The 19,999-nt window shown below is 39.4% G+C and overlaps 1 protein-coding gene and 1 long non-coding RNA gene across 9 annotated transcripts in view; one reads left to right on the top strand and one right to left on the bottom strand.

Annotated features, from left to right (window-relative positions):
• DCL2 (dicer-like 2) overlaps positions 1–19,999 on the top strand; it is a 445,017-nt gene that overhangs the window by 144,461 nt on the left and 280,557 nt on the right. For all 6 annotated transcript variants that reach the window (XM_089801429.1, XM_089801434.1, XM_089801433.1 and 3 more), the window contains 2 exons: positions 6,430–6,555; positions 6,667–6,799. In XM_089801429.1, the coding sequence (XP_089657555.1) occupies positions 6,430–6,555; positions 6,667–6,799 (259 nt within the window). The remainder of the gene's footprint in view (positions 1–6,429; positions 6,556–6,666; positions 6,800–19,999) is intronic.
• Positions 7,997–19,999, bottom strand: part of LOC149540315 (uncharacterized) — a 241,509-nt gene continuing 229,506 nt past the window's right edge. For all 3 annotated transcript variants that reach the window (XR_016356385.1, XR_016356389.1, XR_016356390.1), the window contains one exon: positions 7,997–8,617. This is a non-coding gene — a long non-coding RNA (uncharacterized LOC149540315). The remainder of the gene's footprint in view (positions 8,618–19,999) is intronic.

Raw genomic sequence — 19,999 nt, forward strand, 5'->3', positions numbered from 1 at the left:
AGAAGAAGCAATCAAATTTGTCGCGTTGCATTTGGAGGGAGTTCCGCACGAATGGTGGCACCACGGCAGCATCGCGTTAGGGCATGATCAAATAAAGACATGCGGAATTCACAGAGAGATTAATAGAACGATTCGATGGGAAAGACTCGGAGCTCAATTTCAAAGATCTAGCACAACTGAGGCACACCGGATCGGTAGATCAGTTCATTACGGAGTTTCAGAGACTTTCTGTGTTGGTCATGGACATTTACGAAAGACGGCGAGTCATACTTTTCATGGACGGACTGGTGGAACCACTGAAAGGTTGGGTGAAGGGATTTAATTAGTCTACCCTATCAGAAGCAATCAGTAAAACATGTAGTATGGCATCGTCGTTGGCATCAACCTCATCCTCTCGAAGTCACTCACATCCGAAACCACCAACATATTTGAGGTACAAACCTCCGCCCAAGAAGCTGTCATTGGATGAAGCATCTCGGCAAGAACTTCAAAGGAAGAAATTGTGTTTCAATTGCAAGGGGCCTTGGGAGCTTGGCCACCGATGCCTCGGGAAAGGGAAGATTCATTACATTGAGGTGGTGTTCGATGATGAGGACGAATATGAACAAGAAGAAATGCTAGTGGAAGACATCCAACCAAGCAGTGATACCAACATGGCTAGTTTAAACCATATGGAGAGGATTGCCGCCTTGGTGCAATGCAAAGGATCCATTGCTTTCGCTGGCAGTCCAAGGTGCACAGTTTTCCGTGTGCGGGGTACCCTTCAAGGACAAAGGGTTACAGTGATGTTGGATAGCGGAGCTACTTTTAATTTCATAAACTCATCCTTGGTAAAGCAAAGAAGTCTCCCTACGGAAGCACACGCAGGTTTTCAGGTCAAGGTAGCTGGAGGGACTTTCCTGCCTTGCACGCACCTTGTTCTGCAGCTGAGCATCACAATGGCGAATCATATGGTGACGGAGGACTTTTTCAAAGTGGACCTCACTGACATGGAAGTCATTCTGGGAATACAATCGATGGAGACCCTTGATGAGTACACTCAAAGTTTCAAGCAGATGGACTTCACTTTTGTGGTTGACAGAAAGAAAGTTGTCCTTTGAGGGATGGCAAACGACGGTCCGAAGGAAGTTACCGCGCATCGGATGGCGGCAATCTTGCGGCACGATGACGTTGCGTGGGTTGCGCACTATTTTATCTCGGCGGAACCTATGAAGGGGCACCGAACACCTCCATAGGAAGATGAACTTCAAGATATTTTAAGTAGGCATGAAAAAGTCTTCATGGATATTCCTCCTGGCATACCACCTCATCGGGGGTTTGAACACACAATCGAGTTGGAATTAGGGGCAAAACTAGTCATAACCACACCATACCGCCACCCCAAGAAATTCAAGGATGAGATTGAATGAACGTTCGGGAATTGCTTGAGAAAGGATGGATCTGTCCTAGTTCTAGCCTGTTTGTGTCATCCGTGGTGTTGGTCAAAAAGGATGGAACGATGCACGTGTGTGGACTATCGCACGTTGAATAAAAGAACAATAAAGAACAGGTATCCCATTGCACAGATAGATGAGCTATTGGATGAACTACATGACGCAGTCTATTTTTCAAAAGTAGATCTCCGTTCCGGATACCATCAGATCCGAATGAGGGAAGAAGATCTGGGAAAAACGGCTTTCCGTTGGCACTATGGACACTATGAACTCTTGGTCATGCCATTCGGATTGACCAACGCACTTGCTACATTTCAATCATGCATGAACCGCATCTTCAACAAACAGTTGTGTAAGTATCTATTGGTATTCTTTGATGATCCTCTTATTTATAGTAGGACATGGGAGGAGCACCTGAAGCACTTGAATGAAGTTCTAAGTATCATGGAGGAGCAATCCCTGTTCGCCAAGCAGTCCAAATGTGAGTTTGATATGACAGAGATATTGTACTTGGGGCATGTTGTCAGTAAATACGGGGTTCAAATGCATTAGGAGATGATTCAGGCTATCCTTGACAGGCCTCCCTCAAAATCACTCACGAATTTGTGAGGATTCTTCGGATTGTGTAGTTACTACAGGAGATTTGTCAAAGGATTTTCTCAACTCGGTGCACCTTTAACGGATCTAACGAAGAATGGGGCTTTTTAGTGGAACGAAGAAGCACAACTCACCTTTGATAAGCTAAAAGAGGCCATGAGCACTTGCCCGGTTCTTGCATTGCCTGACTTCACCCAACCGTTCATTTTGGAATGCGACACATCCGGGGAAGGCATTGGAGCAATTCTGATGTAGGATAGACACCCCATCGCCTATGAGAGCAGGAAGCTTACACCAGCAGAACGCCTGTATTCCATCTACGACAAAGAAATATTGGCCATTGTACATGCACTAATCAAGTTCTGGCAGTGTCTGGTAGGTGCCAAGTTTGTTGTCCGTACGGATCACAATAGTCTGAGATATTTCCATATGCAGTGGGACTTGAATGAACGGCAGCAAAGATGGGTAAGCAAAGTTCAGTCTTTTGATTTTGACGTTGAATCTATAAAAGGAAAGAACAATGTTGTTGCAGATGCCTTGTCCAGAAAATCCACCATCTACTCGCTAGAACAGATCCCAGCTGACTTGAAGGCACAATTGTTGGTAGAATATTCCAAGAATATGTTTGCCTATGAGATAATGGATGGTCACATCCACGATGGTCGGTACAGGGTGGTGGATGATATCATCTATTATAAAGATCGGATCTACCTAGTGCCAGAATCCAAATTGAAGTAGAAGATCTTGAAGGAAGTGCACGATTCCTCTCTGGCTGGACATCTCGGCTTCCTTAAGACTTATAGAAGTATGTGGGAGAGATTTTAATAGAAGGGATTGAAAGGGGACGTATTGCAGCATGTAAGAGAATGTACAGTTTGCCAATAGAACAAGTCTGAAAACACTCTTCCTGCCAGACTGTTATGGCATGCTTTGGATTATATGTCTCTATACTGCAAATTCCTGTTGGAGTTCGACATTGTTCACCATTTCGGAAGTGAAAGACCTTCCCTATTTGGCTTGCACAGTTTCGATGGGATTCAACCCTCACCCTATTTCGTCAGTGTTCAACTGGTCTGTATCTAGCAAACTGAAGTGCTCTCATTATTTATCAATTTGGTGAATGTTCTTCCATACTTGTTTAGGTATTATTTAGTGTACGAAATCTTCAGTGTTGTGCCATTAACATTCTGTGTTTGTATGCATCATTGTGTTTCCATTCTATACGGCTCCTTTCCTACTATACATTGTACGGCTTCCATCTCCTCATCATCTTGTACGGCATTCTGTCCTCCAATTATTGCACCGTACGACATCCCATAAAATCTACCATTGCCCCCCCTGTACGGTTGAGTTTTAGACCACCGTACGGCATACTAGTGTAGCTGTATGGCTTCCCAATTACCACCATACTGACTCCCAGTTATTACCATACAAGCTCCCAATTCAGCTCCATCCCCGTACTTCCTAACACCCCTTTCTTCTTCCGTACGACATTCCCTAACCTAGCATCGTACGGCTAATATTGTCCCTGTACGACTATTCCTGCCAACTGTACAAGCCATACTATCACCGTACGGTCTTTGAGAAACACCGTACACACACTTCCTAAGTTATCCGTATGGCCAAGCATACTAACATAATCCTTCTATATGGCTTCTGTATGATCCTCCTATCTGTACACTCCTGGTCCTACCCATACGAATTGTGCAGGGAACATTACAGATTATCAGTTCAGTGATGTTAGTTGGTGATAGTATTATGTATGCGAGATTATATGTGTATGTTAGAATGAGTATATATACCATATCTATGTTTGCTATGCCTTATATGAAGATTAGGTTGTTATAGTTTATTTGGTGTAGAGTGGTAGAAAATCAGTGGACAGGGAACAGTGACAAAGATATTTGTTTGCATGTTGGTTATATCTTTTTGGCGAACAAGAATTAACCATGGCAAGATTAGAAGATGATGGAAGACTTGTTCATCCACGTCTTTGTGATTGGTGAGTGTTTGGACTATTTTGCTTAGTGTGATATATTTTATTGGGAGCTGACTGAGTTGAAAAAATGTGTATTTCATTATTGTAAAATATAAGATCTTTATTGTAACGTGCGGGAACCTTATTGTGATAGTTGTAATAATGCTTATGAAGATGTGTATGCCCTAGCATGAACTTATGTAATTAAATGTACATTGGGGAAGCTCTAACAGGTCGACCTAATTAATTAATTTTTAAGGGTATTATAGAAATACGTTTTCCTTAGTTGGGTATCATGTATGCAAGTGAGATCAGTTGGGTATGATGCAAGCTTTTATGTTAGACGATTTGAGTTGAGCAGAGATGATGTTGGTTGTTTGAGGTGAGCTTCAAGGGAACTGTTTTGGCAAGTAAGTTGCGGATCAGTCAGTTCATGTTTTGGATATGTTATCCTATAAGATAGTCTTTCATATTTGCTGGAATATTTGGGCAGTGGGTCTACTTGTTTCCTTTCAGCCTCTAACTGGGTTTGAACGTTCTAACAAGTGTTCACAGGTCTCCTAACAGGTATCTGCCCTCTAACAAGGACTGTTGTACTAAATGCATTATATAGGACTCCTAACAGAGCCACATCCTTTCAGAAGGAACTTATATAGTAGTACTTTATATTGTGGGTACCATGCCCACCGGGGTTTTCCATCTGATCAAGGGTTTCCCTAGTTAACAAATCTTTGTGTTATGATATATGGTTTCTTGTGCATTATTGTTGTAATTGTTGGAGATTAGTTTTATAAGTTTGGATTTAATTACATTTGGTCACAACTGATTCACCTCTGCGCTCCCCCACCTTCCACCCCACCCTCCCTCTCAGTTGTGTGTGGACTTCTTAACAATGCCTTAATCACATATAGTGACTTGTGTAGTACCAAGTCCATCTTGTATATGGTTTTCTAAATAAATACAAATTACTAACGTTTACAATGAGACAAGCTCCGTTTCATATGCAATCAAATGCTATGACACTGTCATATCAGACAAGTGTGCCATGTTACTGTCAACTGTCATATAAGGTAAGTGCCACAAAATAGTTCAGAAAACCAATCTATTGGCGAATGACCAAGTATCATCAGAAATATACCAAAACAAGTATGTCTCCTATCATTGTCATGTAATCATAGTACTCAGACATTTCAAAGGTCAATTTCACCAAGTTTGCAAATTCACTGTTCAGAAAGTATTATGAAGTATGATGATCAGTGACTACAAAGTGTACATTTTGCAAATGGGATCAGAAATAGCATCGTAGCAATTAGGACAAGTTTGATGCAAGTTTCATTATCAAACGTCACCATCAAACATATTACTGGGATCATCAAATAGGTACCATGTCAACTACCAAATGCATGCCATCAGTGTATGTTCTGAATGTCAAATGCTCATGGTATCATGCATCAGATTTCAATCAATGTCATAAGCAATGCATTTTGAATCAGTTAGCATTCGGGCTTCAATGACAAAAACAAAGATACGAGCCTGAATAACAATAGCAATAAACTCAGTTCAAAATCATACAAAATTTCAGACACAAACAGGGCATAAGGTTATGAGTAAACACTTGTTTGAAACATGTCTTTGTACATGGAATATCTGAATTTCACTGTTACAGATGAAAATCTGTAGATATTTTTAATGAGGTTTTACCTGCTATGCACATTTTAGATTGCAGAGATAATATGGTATTTGTTTCCGTTATGGCTTTACAAACTATACCTATTCAAGTTTTGCACAATGTTAGGCTTGCTTAGGCATTTTTAGAGAAATTGATTTTTAGTAGAATGAAAGCCACAAACAAAGAGTATTACTGAATTGTCATTCTGCTTTTTGAATAGGTCCTTAAAGAGAAGCCAAGTTATATCTGTTTAAATGACCCAAATTACAAAACTAAAAGGAAGTCTCAACAACATATTAAGAACACTCATTATAGTGTGAGTTGAAACAACTAACTCAATATGTATTTGTATGTGTGTGTGCCTATATATATACATACATATAAAATGTATGTGTATATATTATAAAAGGGTAGAAAATTTGTATTACCCCACATGATCAAGTATTTAATATTTATCAATCAAAGTGCATATTTGAACAATTAGCTCCATATAATACATCTAACAGCTAAAAAAGTTTAGAAGATTTGTTTTAACTTTTGAGAAAACAAGAATTTTTCTTCAATAGTAAAATGCTCGAGAGAATTCAGGTTCAGCCAGTTAATACATTTGTTTTTGTTTAATGGCATATATATTGGCACCAAGAGTAGCATTTTTCTTAGTTTGCATCCTTAGCCTTTATGTTCAATTGTTTTTCAACACTAAAATCTGGTAACGAAAAATAATAAAGCTTGACAATATGCATGTTTTCCAGCATACTCAATTCAAAAATAATGACATTGATGTTGAGTCTTTCAAGAAGGCAAGGAAAAGAATTGGAAAGCTCTGTTTAAATCTTTTATATTGTGCCAAGGAGATGGGAATATGGTGTGCATTCAAGGTACAAACTATCATATATTCAAGCCAGTAATGCTTTTTGACCAGCTTAATTTAATTTATAAAATTGTATTACTTTATAAATCTTATTCTTGTTACTAAAACCTTAAATCAGGCTTCAGAGATTCTCTTGAACACCAAAATCAACAGCTTTGAGGGTAGTCCAGTATGCCATGAGTTTGTTAATAATTCCTGCAAACATTTTCTTCAAGATGCACTAATTGTGTGCAATAGATTTTTACCTTCAGGTATTTTTCTCATTTTGTTTGTGTAATTTCTTGGAATGATGATGCTCCACTTTTATATTTTCATGAAAGGGAAAAATAAATGTAAAAGTTGAGTTATTGTTATCTTTGTTTATGTATAATTTTAGGAACTTTTTTTTCTGTCTGTTAATTTAATTTCTAGTTTTTGCATTACAGAAATTTATTGCTAACAGTTGTTTTATGTGGTATATTAGTTATGTGCATTTAACATTGGAGCTAAGGACACGTTGATTAATGTAAAACATTTACAACACTATTATAATTATCATTTTCAAATTATTTAGAGATTCTGCTTCATTGACAAAATTAATTTTAACCAGAATTTCAATTTTTTGAGTTCATTAATAACTCAAATAGTAAAAATTCATTTCTTGTATTACAAGCAATGTTATAAAACACAAGAAGTTATCTACACAGTTAACTAATAGTTTTGGCTATTGCTAGGGTAGTACCTGATTTTCAAAACTAATAAGTACAGTGATTTTTAGTTACTATAGTCTTGATGTGGGTTTTGCACATCACCAACATAATAGAATACACAATGTATATTCTATTCTCTTTTGACAAAGGAAATTTTAGGTGCTATTTGATGTGATCAGATGAATTAACCCCAAGGTCCCTATGATCAAGCCTTAACTAGGCATGGATAAACTTAGTGGATATTATGCAATTTGTTGTTTATGCGAAGGAGCTTATATAACTGTTCTTGGGCACCAAATGTGATCCTTTCTCACTCTACTAAAATGTTTCAAAATAAATAACAAAAAGATTAGGGTCTAGAGGAGTAAACTAAGGACTTGTAACGACAATGACAGTGATGGACAATGCTTTAAACAAGTTTTACAAGACACTACAAGTCGTGAGCTTAGTTGACTCTGTGTAGTCTTCACTTCTGGACTTGGACACTGTCTAGTCAGACCTGGTCTAGGCAGAGTCGGTGAGTTTGTCAAACTCTTGAGACTCACCAAGTCTGGTCTGTGAAACTCTTTTGGATCTGAATGAAAAAGTGTAATATATCTAGCTTTAGATAGTGAGAACTAAGAGTAGTCGCAAGTTATGTCTTTAATTTGAACAATTTACATTCTTTCATGTCTGTAGACATTGCCATCCATACTTGTTCATCCTTAGAATCTGTCCAATGCCTTAACTTCAAAGTAAAAACCCAAGCTACGAACAACAAGATTATAACTAGTGTGATTATATATTTTTGAATAAAGAATTTCAAAAGCTATGATATTTTTTCATCATAGGTTCCAATATTGTATGGAGACTAGTACAGATTTATACTATCCAGAGCATCAGTATCTCCATAATGCTTTCAAGTTTATTTGCATCTCATGAAATGTGTGTGAGAATGAGCATGGAAAACAATACATTCAACGACCATATCATGCAAAGTATGAATGTCATACATAACGAATAACTAAATAAACCACAAGGAAAGTGTCATTCCTAATGTGTATAACATTAGTTGCTCCATTTACTATGAGATCAGCAGGAGTGACTTAATCTCTCCCCTCCTTTGGTTACACTAATTAGAGGTGCCTTTCCCTCCATCTTTAGGAGGTCTTCGACTCCATGTCACTATTTCCAGCAACGCTTCCACATGGGACTACACTAGGATTGGCTCAACACATCATTCTTTATAGTGGTTTCCCTTGTGAGGGTAACCAGGAAGCCTCTTGATCCTCCCCTTTTGAGACCCCTTGGGTTGTGCATCCTCACATGACCTCCTTATGGTTGTGACCTTCCTCTCCACCCTCCCCCTGGGGTTTACAATGAAAGCTTGGGGTCTGCTCTCTGTAAGGATTAGAGAGATAGAAATAACTATTACATTCAAATATAAGTAATATCAGAAAAGTATAAAGTGAATAGAAGAGAGCACAAGAGACAAAGATTTAAGGTGGTTCACCCAATCCTTGGGCTACTTCCACTAAAAAGTGACTCCAATATTCTTATTATCTAGTGATTTCAGCTTGATTACAACCTGCAATCCCTTGCAACTCAATAGTGCCACAAGAAGCTACAATAGCATCATACATTATAAAATACCTAACCCTAAACCATTTTATTATACAAGATTTTTTCCGCTTCCAAAATTAGGGCTAGAATAGGTCTAGTAGAAAATTTAACTCTTGATGTCTTTTGCAATAGTCAATTCATTTTTGACTTTAGGGACAATACCCCTCGACCTCACCTTGTATTGCAATAGGGAGTGTGCCCGAGGCTGCAGACCCTAGGACCCCACAAGGAGCACTGCCCTTTGACTTCGCTTAGGGCACTACCATATGACTCCGCAAGGGGCATTGCCCCTTGACCCCTAGCATAAGGGCACTGCCCCCAAACCCCCATATAAAAAATCTAGGGCGAAATTGCGTTAAATGAAATGGGGAAAAATTAAGAGTTTGATTAGGCTCCACATATCAACACTCTCACCTTAAGTGATTAGGCTCCACATAACACCACTCACTTTAAGGCCTAGGCTTTGGTTCCAAACTTTTTCCTGCTTATTTGCGGCAGTTAATGGGTTAGTTCAGCTTTCGTACTCAGTTCCTCATTTTGGTTCACTTTGTTATTTGCTATTCCTTTCCTAGATGCTTTTTGATGGTCTTATTGTTGGATTTCCCTCGGCCAGGCTGTTGTAGTCCTTGGCACTCACTTGTTGGTCTTTAATAGATTTATGTTGTTTTGAAAAATCATGCTACTCATTTTAATTATCTTTATGATATTTGTGATATAATAGAAATTTCTAATTTTTTGATTCTACAATTTCATTTGTCAAATTGAAAATTTATTTAGTGTTCAATGTTCATTTTTCAAATATTTAGCATTTGCAATTTTTCTATTTACTAATTTTTGAGAGTCTGATTTGAAATATAATTTCTATACATCTTAATAACTAGCATTTCAAGTAGTAAGTATATAGTATATATAGGACCTCCCTCCTAATACGCCCCCTTCATTGTCCCCCTAGCATCCTTGAACTTAGGGTTTGTGTGTCCCATCCCTCGTCTCCGATGAGTGGTTGAAGGCTATTGAAAGATGACTCATTTGCTACAAGTGTAAATGATATTTCTAATAGTTTGAATACCTTCTCCATGGGTGTAGATCAAGGCTCAGAGTCTTGAACTTATCACGAAGCCTGTTGGCATTCTTCAATTGAGAAATGAAAATATTGTCATGTATCTGCCAAACTTTTACATCAAGACAACACTGTAAAAGTCCCAAATTAGCCATTTCAAAGCCCATCACAAGTTCAAATAGTTTTATTCAAGCAACTATGCCCCATTACCAATAATCATAATGTCATTAACATAGATGACAAAAGAAATGATGTCATTATTGGTACTTTTGACATACAAGTTTAGGTTTAAAGGAATCCTATAAAAATGCTATGTAACCAAATGGATTTTAGTTTTGATGCAGCAAGCTCGTGAGGGTTGCTTTAAGAGATAAAGAGCTTTGAGCAGTCTGCTAGATGGTGCTCTTTGTCTGGAATGTTGAATCTGGGAGGTTGCTCATGCCTATTTGATGGGCTTCCAAACCACATTGTGTTGCAGTAGACAAACCAAATTGTTTTGTGTGCCTCATTGCTATACGACCAAAGGTTATGTCATAATTGATGTCCTCTTTTTGCAATGAGATCTTAGCCTCAAATTGAGCTTTAATGAAGGGCTTGATCAACATTGTTCTTCAATTTATGGACCCATTCACATTCGATGAGTTTCTTCCTTGGTAGGATATTTGATGGAAAGCAAGCTTTATTCTTTAGGAGAGTATGATACTGAGCATCCATAGCCTTTTTTCATTCATGTATTCCTTTTGGCTCTAAATTGAGTGTGGTGCTCATAAACACTTTGAATGTTGGGCATAAGAGTAAAATAGATTGTTTTTCTTGCTCTTTACTTTACGATTTTTCTTAAACAAGGTCATTGTCACCAATATAACTAATAAAATTTTCTCACCACTTAAGCCAAGAGTAGAACCATCTTCTTCTGACTCAGTATGATCATTATGAGTTGGGCTGCAAGGAATGAAATGATTTGAAAGCTGATCTAGGTCATCCTATGGCAAATTTTGTGGTCTAATGTAATGCTTAGGATACTATTCTTGTTTAACTCAAAATCTTTAGAATCCCTCTTCAAGTGCAGAAAATGGAAGATTTACACCAAAATGGAGAAAATGGAAGCTTTATGTATGAGAAATGTATCAGTCCAAAGCTAGGTGAATAGGGTTTGGAGGGTTTGTTATGCGTTATCCTGATGAGAAGGTCTTGATATTGCTAATTCATATTTCCTTGTTCCTGATCATGTCAAAGATAAAGATTCATGCTGTGAAGTAGTTCTTCATGAAAGCATTTCTATATCTCTGAGAATTTCTAACTCATGTCATTGGTAAATATTGTGTAGCCGACGGCCCCTTCAGGAAGGTTCTTGTTATGTAGCCGATGGACCCCTTCGGGAAGGTTCTTTGGAAAGTATATATACATCCTCCGGAATCATTGTAATCATCATCGGAAGCATAATGTAATGTCTTTGGCATATGCGAATAATAGGAGTACTGCTGTTACATATTCTTGTTTCATTGTTTGTATGCATTAATTCATTTACCTCATATGGTAAACATTTGGCCCCATTACCCAATGGACCTGGAATGAGGGTAAAGGAATGAAGACTAATGCCAAATCAGCTTAACAAGGATATAAATAAGATAAAGGGAAAAGATGGAATACGCACCGCACAAGAAAATTTAATTTTGGCTCAGCAGGCCAGACGCAGAAGGAGGTTTCAGCAAATTGCCGACAGATACCGAAGCATTGAGGAATTGTTGGAGGAGACTTGACAACGGGTGGAATTGGTGGAAGAAGCAAGGGAGGAATTTTTAAATTTGTATTCACTGAGGGAAGAGAATCAAGACGGAAGGGAATTAACTCACATGGCTCGGTGTGCTGAGGGAGCACGAGCGTGGAGTGAACTCTCTGTCTGTGATACACTTCCGAAATGGACAATTTCGCTTAACGAAGACCCTTCTTCACCAAACAACGCAATTGTTGGGAATAAGACAATTGCTCGAAACATCGGTGTCGGAGTGCAGAGCGTTGGTGTCGGAATAAAAAGTGTCGGTGCCAGAGTGCAGAATGTCCGTGTCGGAGTGCAGAACAACGTCGATGTCGTAGTGCCGAACAACGCCCATACACAAAATCAAGTAATAATGGTAAGACCAAAAGAGAAGTTGCCAAAGTTTGATGGTGATGGAACGATCAATCCAATTAGACACTGTAAGACATGCGAAACAATTTGTATGACAAATGGTGTAACTGACACAAATGAATGGGTGCGACAATTTCTAGCAACCCTAAGGGGTGTAGCAATTGATTGGTTTGCTGATACGGATCCCCAAAAATTAACCAATTGGGTGGAAATTAAAAAGGAATTTATCACCGAATTTCAATTGCTGTGCGATGACAATGAGATCGTAGCAGAGACGTACAACACAAAGCAAGGAAAAAATGAAACAGTTCAAGTATATGCCAGAAAAGTAAAAGAATTAATAAACAAGATAAAAAGTAAGCCTGTAGTTGGGCTGCAAAAGAGATTAGTTCATTAAAGGACTGGGCTCAAAGTTACGGAAGAAAATGAAGATTGTGTCGCCATCGTCATACATTGAAGCATACAATTAGGCGATGAACTTAGAAAATGAGTAGAAAACAAAAAAGAAGAGTAGCTCATCCGATTCAGATGATGACGTGTCTTTGGAAGAAGATAGCAGCGGCGATGAAAAGGGAATCAATAAGGTCTGAGCTCTCCAGAAGGATATGATGCGAATGATGAAGGAATTTAAGAACATGCAAAAAGAGACGAAGGGAAACGAGCTATGGTGCACAGAATGTAAGATAGAGGGTCACACAAAGGGATCCTATCCAAAGAACCAGTTTTGCGAGATCTGCTAGATCATGGGACATTCCACAAAAGAATGCCCCTTCAATATGAAAACAAAAGGACCTTAACAAGTGCTACTGACCCAAGAGGCTTCCATGTCAGGAGGGAGCGGAAGCACCGGTAATGAGGGTGCCACGTCGGGAGGGTACAAAAATACTTGACGAAGGCAAAACAACAACAACAATGCCAACAATAATAATGGGAGCCACAGCCAAATTTAGTTAGATATGAATGGCCGCTCGATGGTTCAATGCCAAGTATGCAATTTGTGGGGCCACTTTGCCTGAGACTGTACAACGGCAAATGCGCCAAAGTTGTTATGCAGATGGTGTGGTCCTGGAGATCATGAAGATGCCAAGTGCCCAAAATTAGGAGTGAATTTGATCACCATTGGGAGGGACGAAGAGGAGGTTCTAGCAATCACGCAAAAGCAAGCAAAATTGTACCTTGACTCGACAGAGGAAAAGAAGAGATTAGAGGAAACACGGACAGAAATTGAGAAGGCGATGCAGGCAGAGAAAGCACACTTGAGGAAACTACTGGTACCTCAGCAAGGAACTGCGCAGAACAGAACATCGTACGATAGATATTACAATCTGAAGTACCAGTCAAAATAAACGATCTACTACTCACAATGCCTCAACTCCGATCGAGACTCAAAAACATCGCTCTAGCTACTAAATTATCAGGAGAATAAGGAAGGGAGAAAGAAAGTGGAGCACGTGTAGAGGACTCGATGCTGCTAGCCCTCACATCCAGACGACATTCGGCGGTCGTTGAGATGAGAATTTTGGAAATTATTCTGATAGACACAATTGTGGACAGAGGGTTCGGTGTGAATGTGTTACCAGAGGATACTTGGAAGAGGTTAGGACAGTCGACGTTGTGGCCACCTACATTCCAATTGCTAACAGCAGACCAACACGGCATTAAACCTCTTGGCGTCCTGATGGCACAACTAGTGATGATTGGGACACAACCATTCCTACTCGACTTCGTCGTCATCCCATTGAAAAGGAGAGGATACGACGCCATTTTGGGCCGAGGATGGCTCATACAAGCAAAGGTGAAGCATGACTGGAAGAAGAATACACTATCGCTGGAAAGTAAAGGGAGAAAATTCATCATTGATTTACACACGCAAATGGTGGGCAAAGAAGCTCTATCATTTGATTCCGAAGACAAGGATGAAGAGAAGCAACGAATGGAACCAGATCACGAGGGAGTCCTATGGTTGGAGAGTGGATCAATGGACGATGATTTGGATTCGGTGAACGGATTATTTCACTGGTAGATGGAGGATTATGAGCTATTTCAGAGCTACAACATACTAATGATAGTTGAAGGGCACAGCGGAGGCGGATTTCCAAAAGAGTTCAGGGAAATAAAAGAAGGGGATGTACAGCTAGATGAAACACATGCACACATATTTGGTGAGGGAAAGCCGATCAAATACAACGAAGCCATAGTGCAAACCATGAATTTGGTAGATGAGGCCAAACCAAAAAACATATTGGTGGGGGATAACTGGAATCTAGTACTCAAGGCAGCGACATTTAAAATGTTTTTGGAATACAAAGATGTATTTTCTTGGACATATAAGGATTTGAAGGGAGTTTCGTCGGAGCTGTGTGTTCACCATATTCCATTGGTCAAAGGTACAGTGTCTATACAGAAGCAAACTTATAAGATGAATAAGAATTACGCAGTGCAGGTTACCTAAGAAATCAACTGAATGCTGGAGGCCGGTATTATTTTTAAGGTTCAAATCAGTGAATTGGTGTCGCCCATAGTCATATCCCTGAAGAAGGATACCACTCAAATTAGGATATGTGTTGATTTCAGATGCCTCAATGCGGTAACAATCAAGGACCCCTTCTCAATACCATTCACAGACAGCATATTGGAGGAGGTAGCGGGACATGAGATTTATTCCTTTATGGACAGGTTTTTGAGATATAATCAAATTTGCATAGCAAAAGAGGACAAGCTGAAAACAACATTTGTGGTAGAAGACAAGGTGTACGCATACAATCGGATGCCATTCGGCCTGTGCAATGCGCTGGCTACGTTCGAGAAGATCATACTGCACATATTCAACAAAATGTCTATCAAAAACTTCAAGGCGTTCCTAGATGACTGGTTTGTATTCAACACTGAGGACAAACATCTGGCAGCGTTGGGTGAATGCATGGAAAGATGTCAAAGGGCGCGACTAGCCTCAAACCTCAAACCCAAGGAAATGTAGATTCATGGTTCCGCATGGAAGATTGCTCAGACATATAGTTTGTAAGGAAGGATTAAAAATAGATCCGGACAAAGTTAGAGTCATAATGGAAATGCAACCATCCACAAATGTAACGGAGGTAAAGTCATTCCTCGTACACATAGGCTATTATAGAAGATTCATCAAAAACTTTGCCAAAGTATCATATACACTGGATAGGTTAACATGCAAAGGGGAACCGTTCAAATGGGAGAAAGAACAGGATGAGTCATTTGAAGGGTTGAAGGTACGGTTGGCCATAGCACCCATATTGGCATACCCAGATTGGAACAAGGAATTTCTTGTTCACATGGACGCATCCAACTATGCAATTGGAGCAACTTTGGTGTAGATAGGGAGCCACGAGTTAGATCACCCGATATATTTTGCCAGTAGATTGCTATGAAAAGTAGAACAAGATTATAGTACAACAGAACGAAATGCCTTAGGAATGGTCTATGCCATGCAGAAGTTCCATTATTACTTGTTGGTGACACCGTTCGTAGTTTTTGTTGACCATTAGGCTCTGTTGTATCTGGTCAATAAACCTATCATCCAATGAAGAATCAGCCGATGGTTACTTTTGTTGAAGGAGTTCACCTTCAAGATCATTGTACGACTTGAGAAGAAACATGTCAGCGCAGATCATCTGTTGCGCCTCAAAACAATAGAACCGACAGATGGAGTGAACAACGATTTTTCTGATGCACAGTTATTTCAGATTGCAGTACTACCAAAATGATACATGAGCATTGGAGAGTACGTTTCGACGAGATAGTTTTCGAGTGAAATGCCACCAAATGAGAGAAGGAAATTGGTGTCGAGAAGCCGTACATTTCAATTGATCAATAGATTACTGTACAAGATGGGACTTGATCACATTATGCGACGGTGTGTGTTAGAGGAGGAAATACCAAGAGTGTTGAAGGAAGCACATGAGGGTCTAGCAGGCGGGCATATGGGACCTGATGCCATAGTGTGGAAAGTATTGCTGGTAGGATTGTGGTGGGCAACAATGTACAGCGACGCGTGCGAATGGGTTGTCGGGTGTGACACTTGCCAAAGGGCTATAAAGTCACTAAAGAGAGACTTGATGCCACTTAACCCCTCACATGGGTAGGAACTCTTTGAAAGATGGGGGTTGGATTTCATCGAACCTCTAAAGGTGAGAAAAACTAGGTGCGGATACATTGTTGTAGTGACGGAGTATCTGACCAAGTGGGTGGAGGCACGTGCACTACCAGATAACTCGACAGTAAGCATAGCGAGATTTATTTATGAGAAAATAATTACTAGGTATGAGATTCCATTGCAGTTGACAAGGGAGAGGGGAGGACACTCCGTTAACCATGTTATTTGACTGCTCAGTATTGAATTTAAGAGCTATCATTCATTGTCGAGCCCGTACTAGCCGAGAGCAAAAGGACAGGCTGAGGCTATGAACAACATCTTGGTAGCAATCATCTACATGTCATGTGCGGTTGAAGGTGAAGGCTGGGAGGAAAAAGTACCCTCTGCCCTTTGGGCATACCGCACGGCATACAAGGTGACAACGAGACACACTATTTCAGTTGATGTTCGGACAAGAGGCAGTGGTACCAACAAAATTCATGATACTGAGCTTGAGGATCACGCTGGAAAATAAATTAGGCGACATGGAAAGCTTGAGAGAAAGGTTGCATAATTTGAACAAGCTCGAGGAGAAGCGGTTGTTGGCACAGTGGACCACGGTGGTGACAAAATAGGCACAAAGCGTGGCATGATAAACACCTAAAATTGAACAAGTTCCAACCGGGACAGTTGGTGTTGAAGTATGATGGACAGAACAAAATGAAACCAGGCAAGTTTAAAGTCAAATGGGTTGGGCCATACCAGATCTGGGAGGTAGGTGATAACGGAGCAATAAAGTTGTGGACATTAGATGGACAAGAAATACTAGAGGTAGTGAACGGTTTGAAGCTAAAGATGTACTATGCCAGAATGACTCCCTTGTCGTTAGAGAATGATGAAACTCAGAGGGAGAATTGATTTTAAAAGAAAAAAATGAAAAAGAAAAAGTATCGTACTGTGGTCATTTGCATATGTCTTCATTGTACGGCTTTGCACAACACCATATGGAAGGAAGGGAAATTTTAAAAAAAAAAAAAAAAAAAAATAAAGAGAGCAAGCACAAGCCATACAACCCTCTACCCGTACGATCAAGGCCGTACGACATTATGATATAAGTTACCGGCGTATGGTGATGGGGGCTTATAAAGGCATAAAGTGCGGTGTATAGTGGAAAAAAAGAAGAGGAAGTGAACTGAACCGTATGACAGCTACAAAAGGAAATTTGGTAGTGTCTTTTGCTCTCTATAACGCATTCCATCGAGCTTAAGTTTTTGGCTTGATGTTTTGAAACCCAAAGCGTAGCACAAGGGTCTTACAGAATGAGGAAGGACAATTTATGAAGGCTTTGAAGGGTGTTATGCAAATCTTGGTGAATATATACAGCCACTATACACTTGGATCAAAATCATCATTTTGGCACCCCTGGCACCCAGAGCAGACATAGAACTCAATGGAGATGATAGTACCCATGCAGGTCATTGAAGCAATAACAACTCCAGCACAGAAGAGCCTGCATGTGAGTCTATAGGAAGTCATAGAGAAACAAGGAGGGGCATAGTGTCCGTATGGTGCTCCCACAACAGGAAGCAAGGACAGTCATATGGCGTATGAAGGGATAGTGAGCTGCATCCGCATAGTAAATACATCCGTACAGTGAAGTTAGTGCCTCCAGAATAAATGAAGCATATAGTCTAACAAGAGAAGCAAGGCTGTACTAGAACACGAGAGAACCAACCATTTTCAAGGTGTTAAAGGACAACCATATGGGTCCATACGGAGGGAGAGGAATTTTTCAAGCAGGATACAGAAGTAGTAATTGACCTAACGGTAATTTATTCAGCAAATTGACAAAGAAGTATTAGGTATGCAATCAGTTAGAAAAAGGGCTTGGAGGAAGAAACTTGATCACGATTCAGCCTTGAGTCAAAATACGCAAGTAGGGCCTTTTGGAGCATGACCAGGCTCAAAAGACAAGGGCAAACAAAGGGCTAAAGTGCAGAACCAGCCGGATGTACAAATAACACTGTAGAACATAGCATTCGAAGGGTTGAATGGGCTAGAATGCAAGAAATGGTGGAATGACAATTCGGATGACCACCTTGTCAAAGCAAGCATATAGAAGGCATAGGTAGAGTGGGCAATCCGGATGCCAGATTTTTGTATCTGAGATTTCGAAGTTTTGTTGCATATCATGATTGAGGCATATGACAGGCACTCTCGTAAAAGTACAGTTTCGTACTTTGGATACAACGTAGTGGTATCATTTGGGCCAATTGACTTTACCAGGGCATTCGGCATACTAGGAATGACACAAGGAGGAAAGAAAATTGATAGTAAGCCAGGAAAGATGGACAAGGATAGTTAAAATGCTAGTTATGAAAAAATCTATTGTAATATAAGATATAGAGATGTAAAAGAGTAAGTACTTGAACATCGCATTGAATTGGAACATTGAACATTGAATATTGTTGGGTGGATATTTCGCAACCGATTGTTTTTGGGTAAAAATCCAGTTGCAAAATAGGATAACTAGCCATAGCATGTGAGACGGAGTCTCTCCTACCTTAAAGGGAAGGCTCTCCCTTCTCACCGTTCCTTGGATCAACTCAAGGTAAGCAAGAAGTTGAGAGGTTTTATCTAATGGGTGTTACCAATATCCTTTCTTATTATCTGTAATGACCGTGCTCAATCTGATTGAAAACTTTTGATTTTTGGCCTTGGAAATTTTGTCAAACACTTCACATACAAGGGTCATATGGTTGATATAACATTTCAGTTTGCTTTAATGACTCTTTTTGTCAATTAGCATCAATGAGAATGCTTGCAAGAAGACTTAAAATTGACTAAACAATGACCTAACATGAATGTGCAACTTATTTTGACAATATTCAATGCATATATGTGACTGAAACTACTTGCAATATGCAGCTACAACAACTAGTAATTATGATAAACACTTTGGATGGAACCAAAGATGGCATTAATGCACTTACAGCCAAGTGGCATTAATACAAACACTTGGTATGCAAAATCATAACATTATTTATGCCAAAAGGAGAACCTACAACCAATTCACATTTTGTCAAACAATTGGCATGCAAACTAATAAGCTGATTATGAATGCTAAAAACATATTCAATTACAACTATATTAGACCAACAACTTATGGCTCCTTTATTGCACATATAATGTCAACTACAATGCTAGTATGAAATGGCCAAGACTCTTGGCATTAAAATATATGCAAACTATGTAATTTTTTGAGTACAAATGCAGCCTTAGTATGAAATCTAAAATGTAATATATATGTAACAATTGACTTGAGAAACCTGGTACACAAGTTGTAGAAGAGCTGGAGGCTTGATTGTAACACTTGTTAATGATGAAGACCCCTCCAAATGAAGAAATCGAATCCCTTGAAGTGTCGCCCCTATTTTTGCCTGGCAATACTTTAGATAAATAAATGCAGTCTCTAGGCTCCTCGAATTTGTTCTCAAAATGATTGTCTAGGCGATAGCAATTGAATGCAACAATACCCATAATCAAAGGATGCTTCAATGATGAGCTATGAACCAAAATGTCTTGCCAATAGTGCCCTTTATTCAAAAAGCACAATAATACATCAGCTATTGTACGCAAATATTTTTCTCAACGTAGCACAAATAGAAGACTGAAGTATCTTCCTTCCAACTGCAATAATTCAAATGATATTTCACACCCTCAAAATTGCTATCAATAGGGAATTTTTATTTCCTATGACAAAGAAGTAAGCTGCAGAAACCCTAGGCTCCACAAGATGAAACAACAACAACAACATCAAATTTGTTTGCTGAGAATGAAGCCCAGGATGCCTATTTATTCTTTTTT

This window comes from Cupressus sempervirens, chromosome 9 (assembly GCF_028749045.1).
Source record: "Cupressus sempervirens isolate cs-2001-9-10 chromosome 9, ASM2874904v1, whole genome shotgun sequence".
Classification (NCBI taxonomy): Eukaryota; Viridiplantae; Streptophyta; class Pinopsida; order Cupressales; family Cupressaceae; genus Cupressus; species Cupressus sempervirens.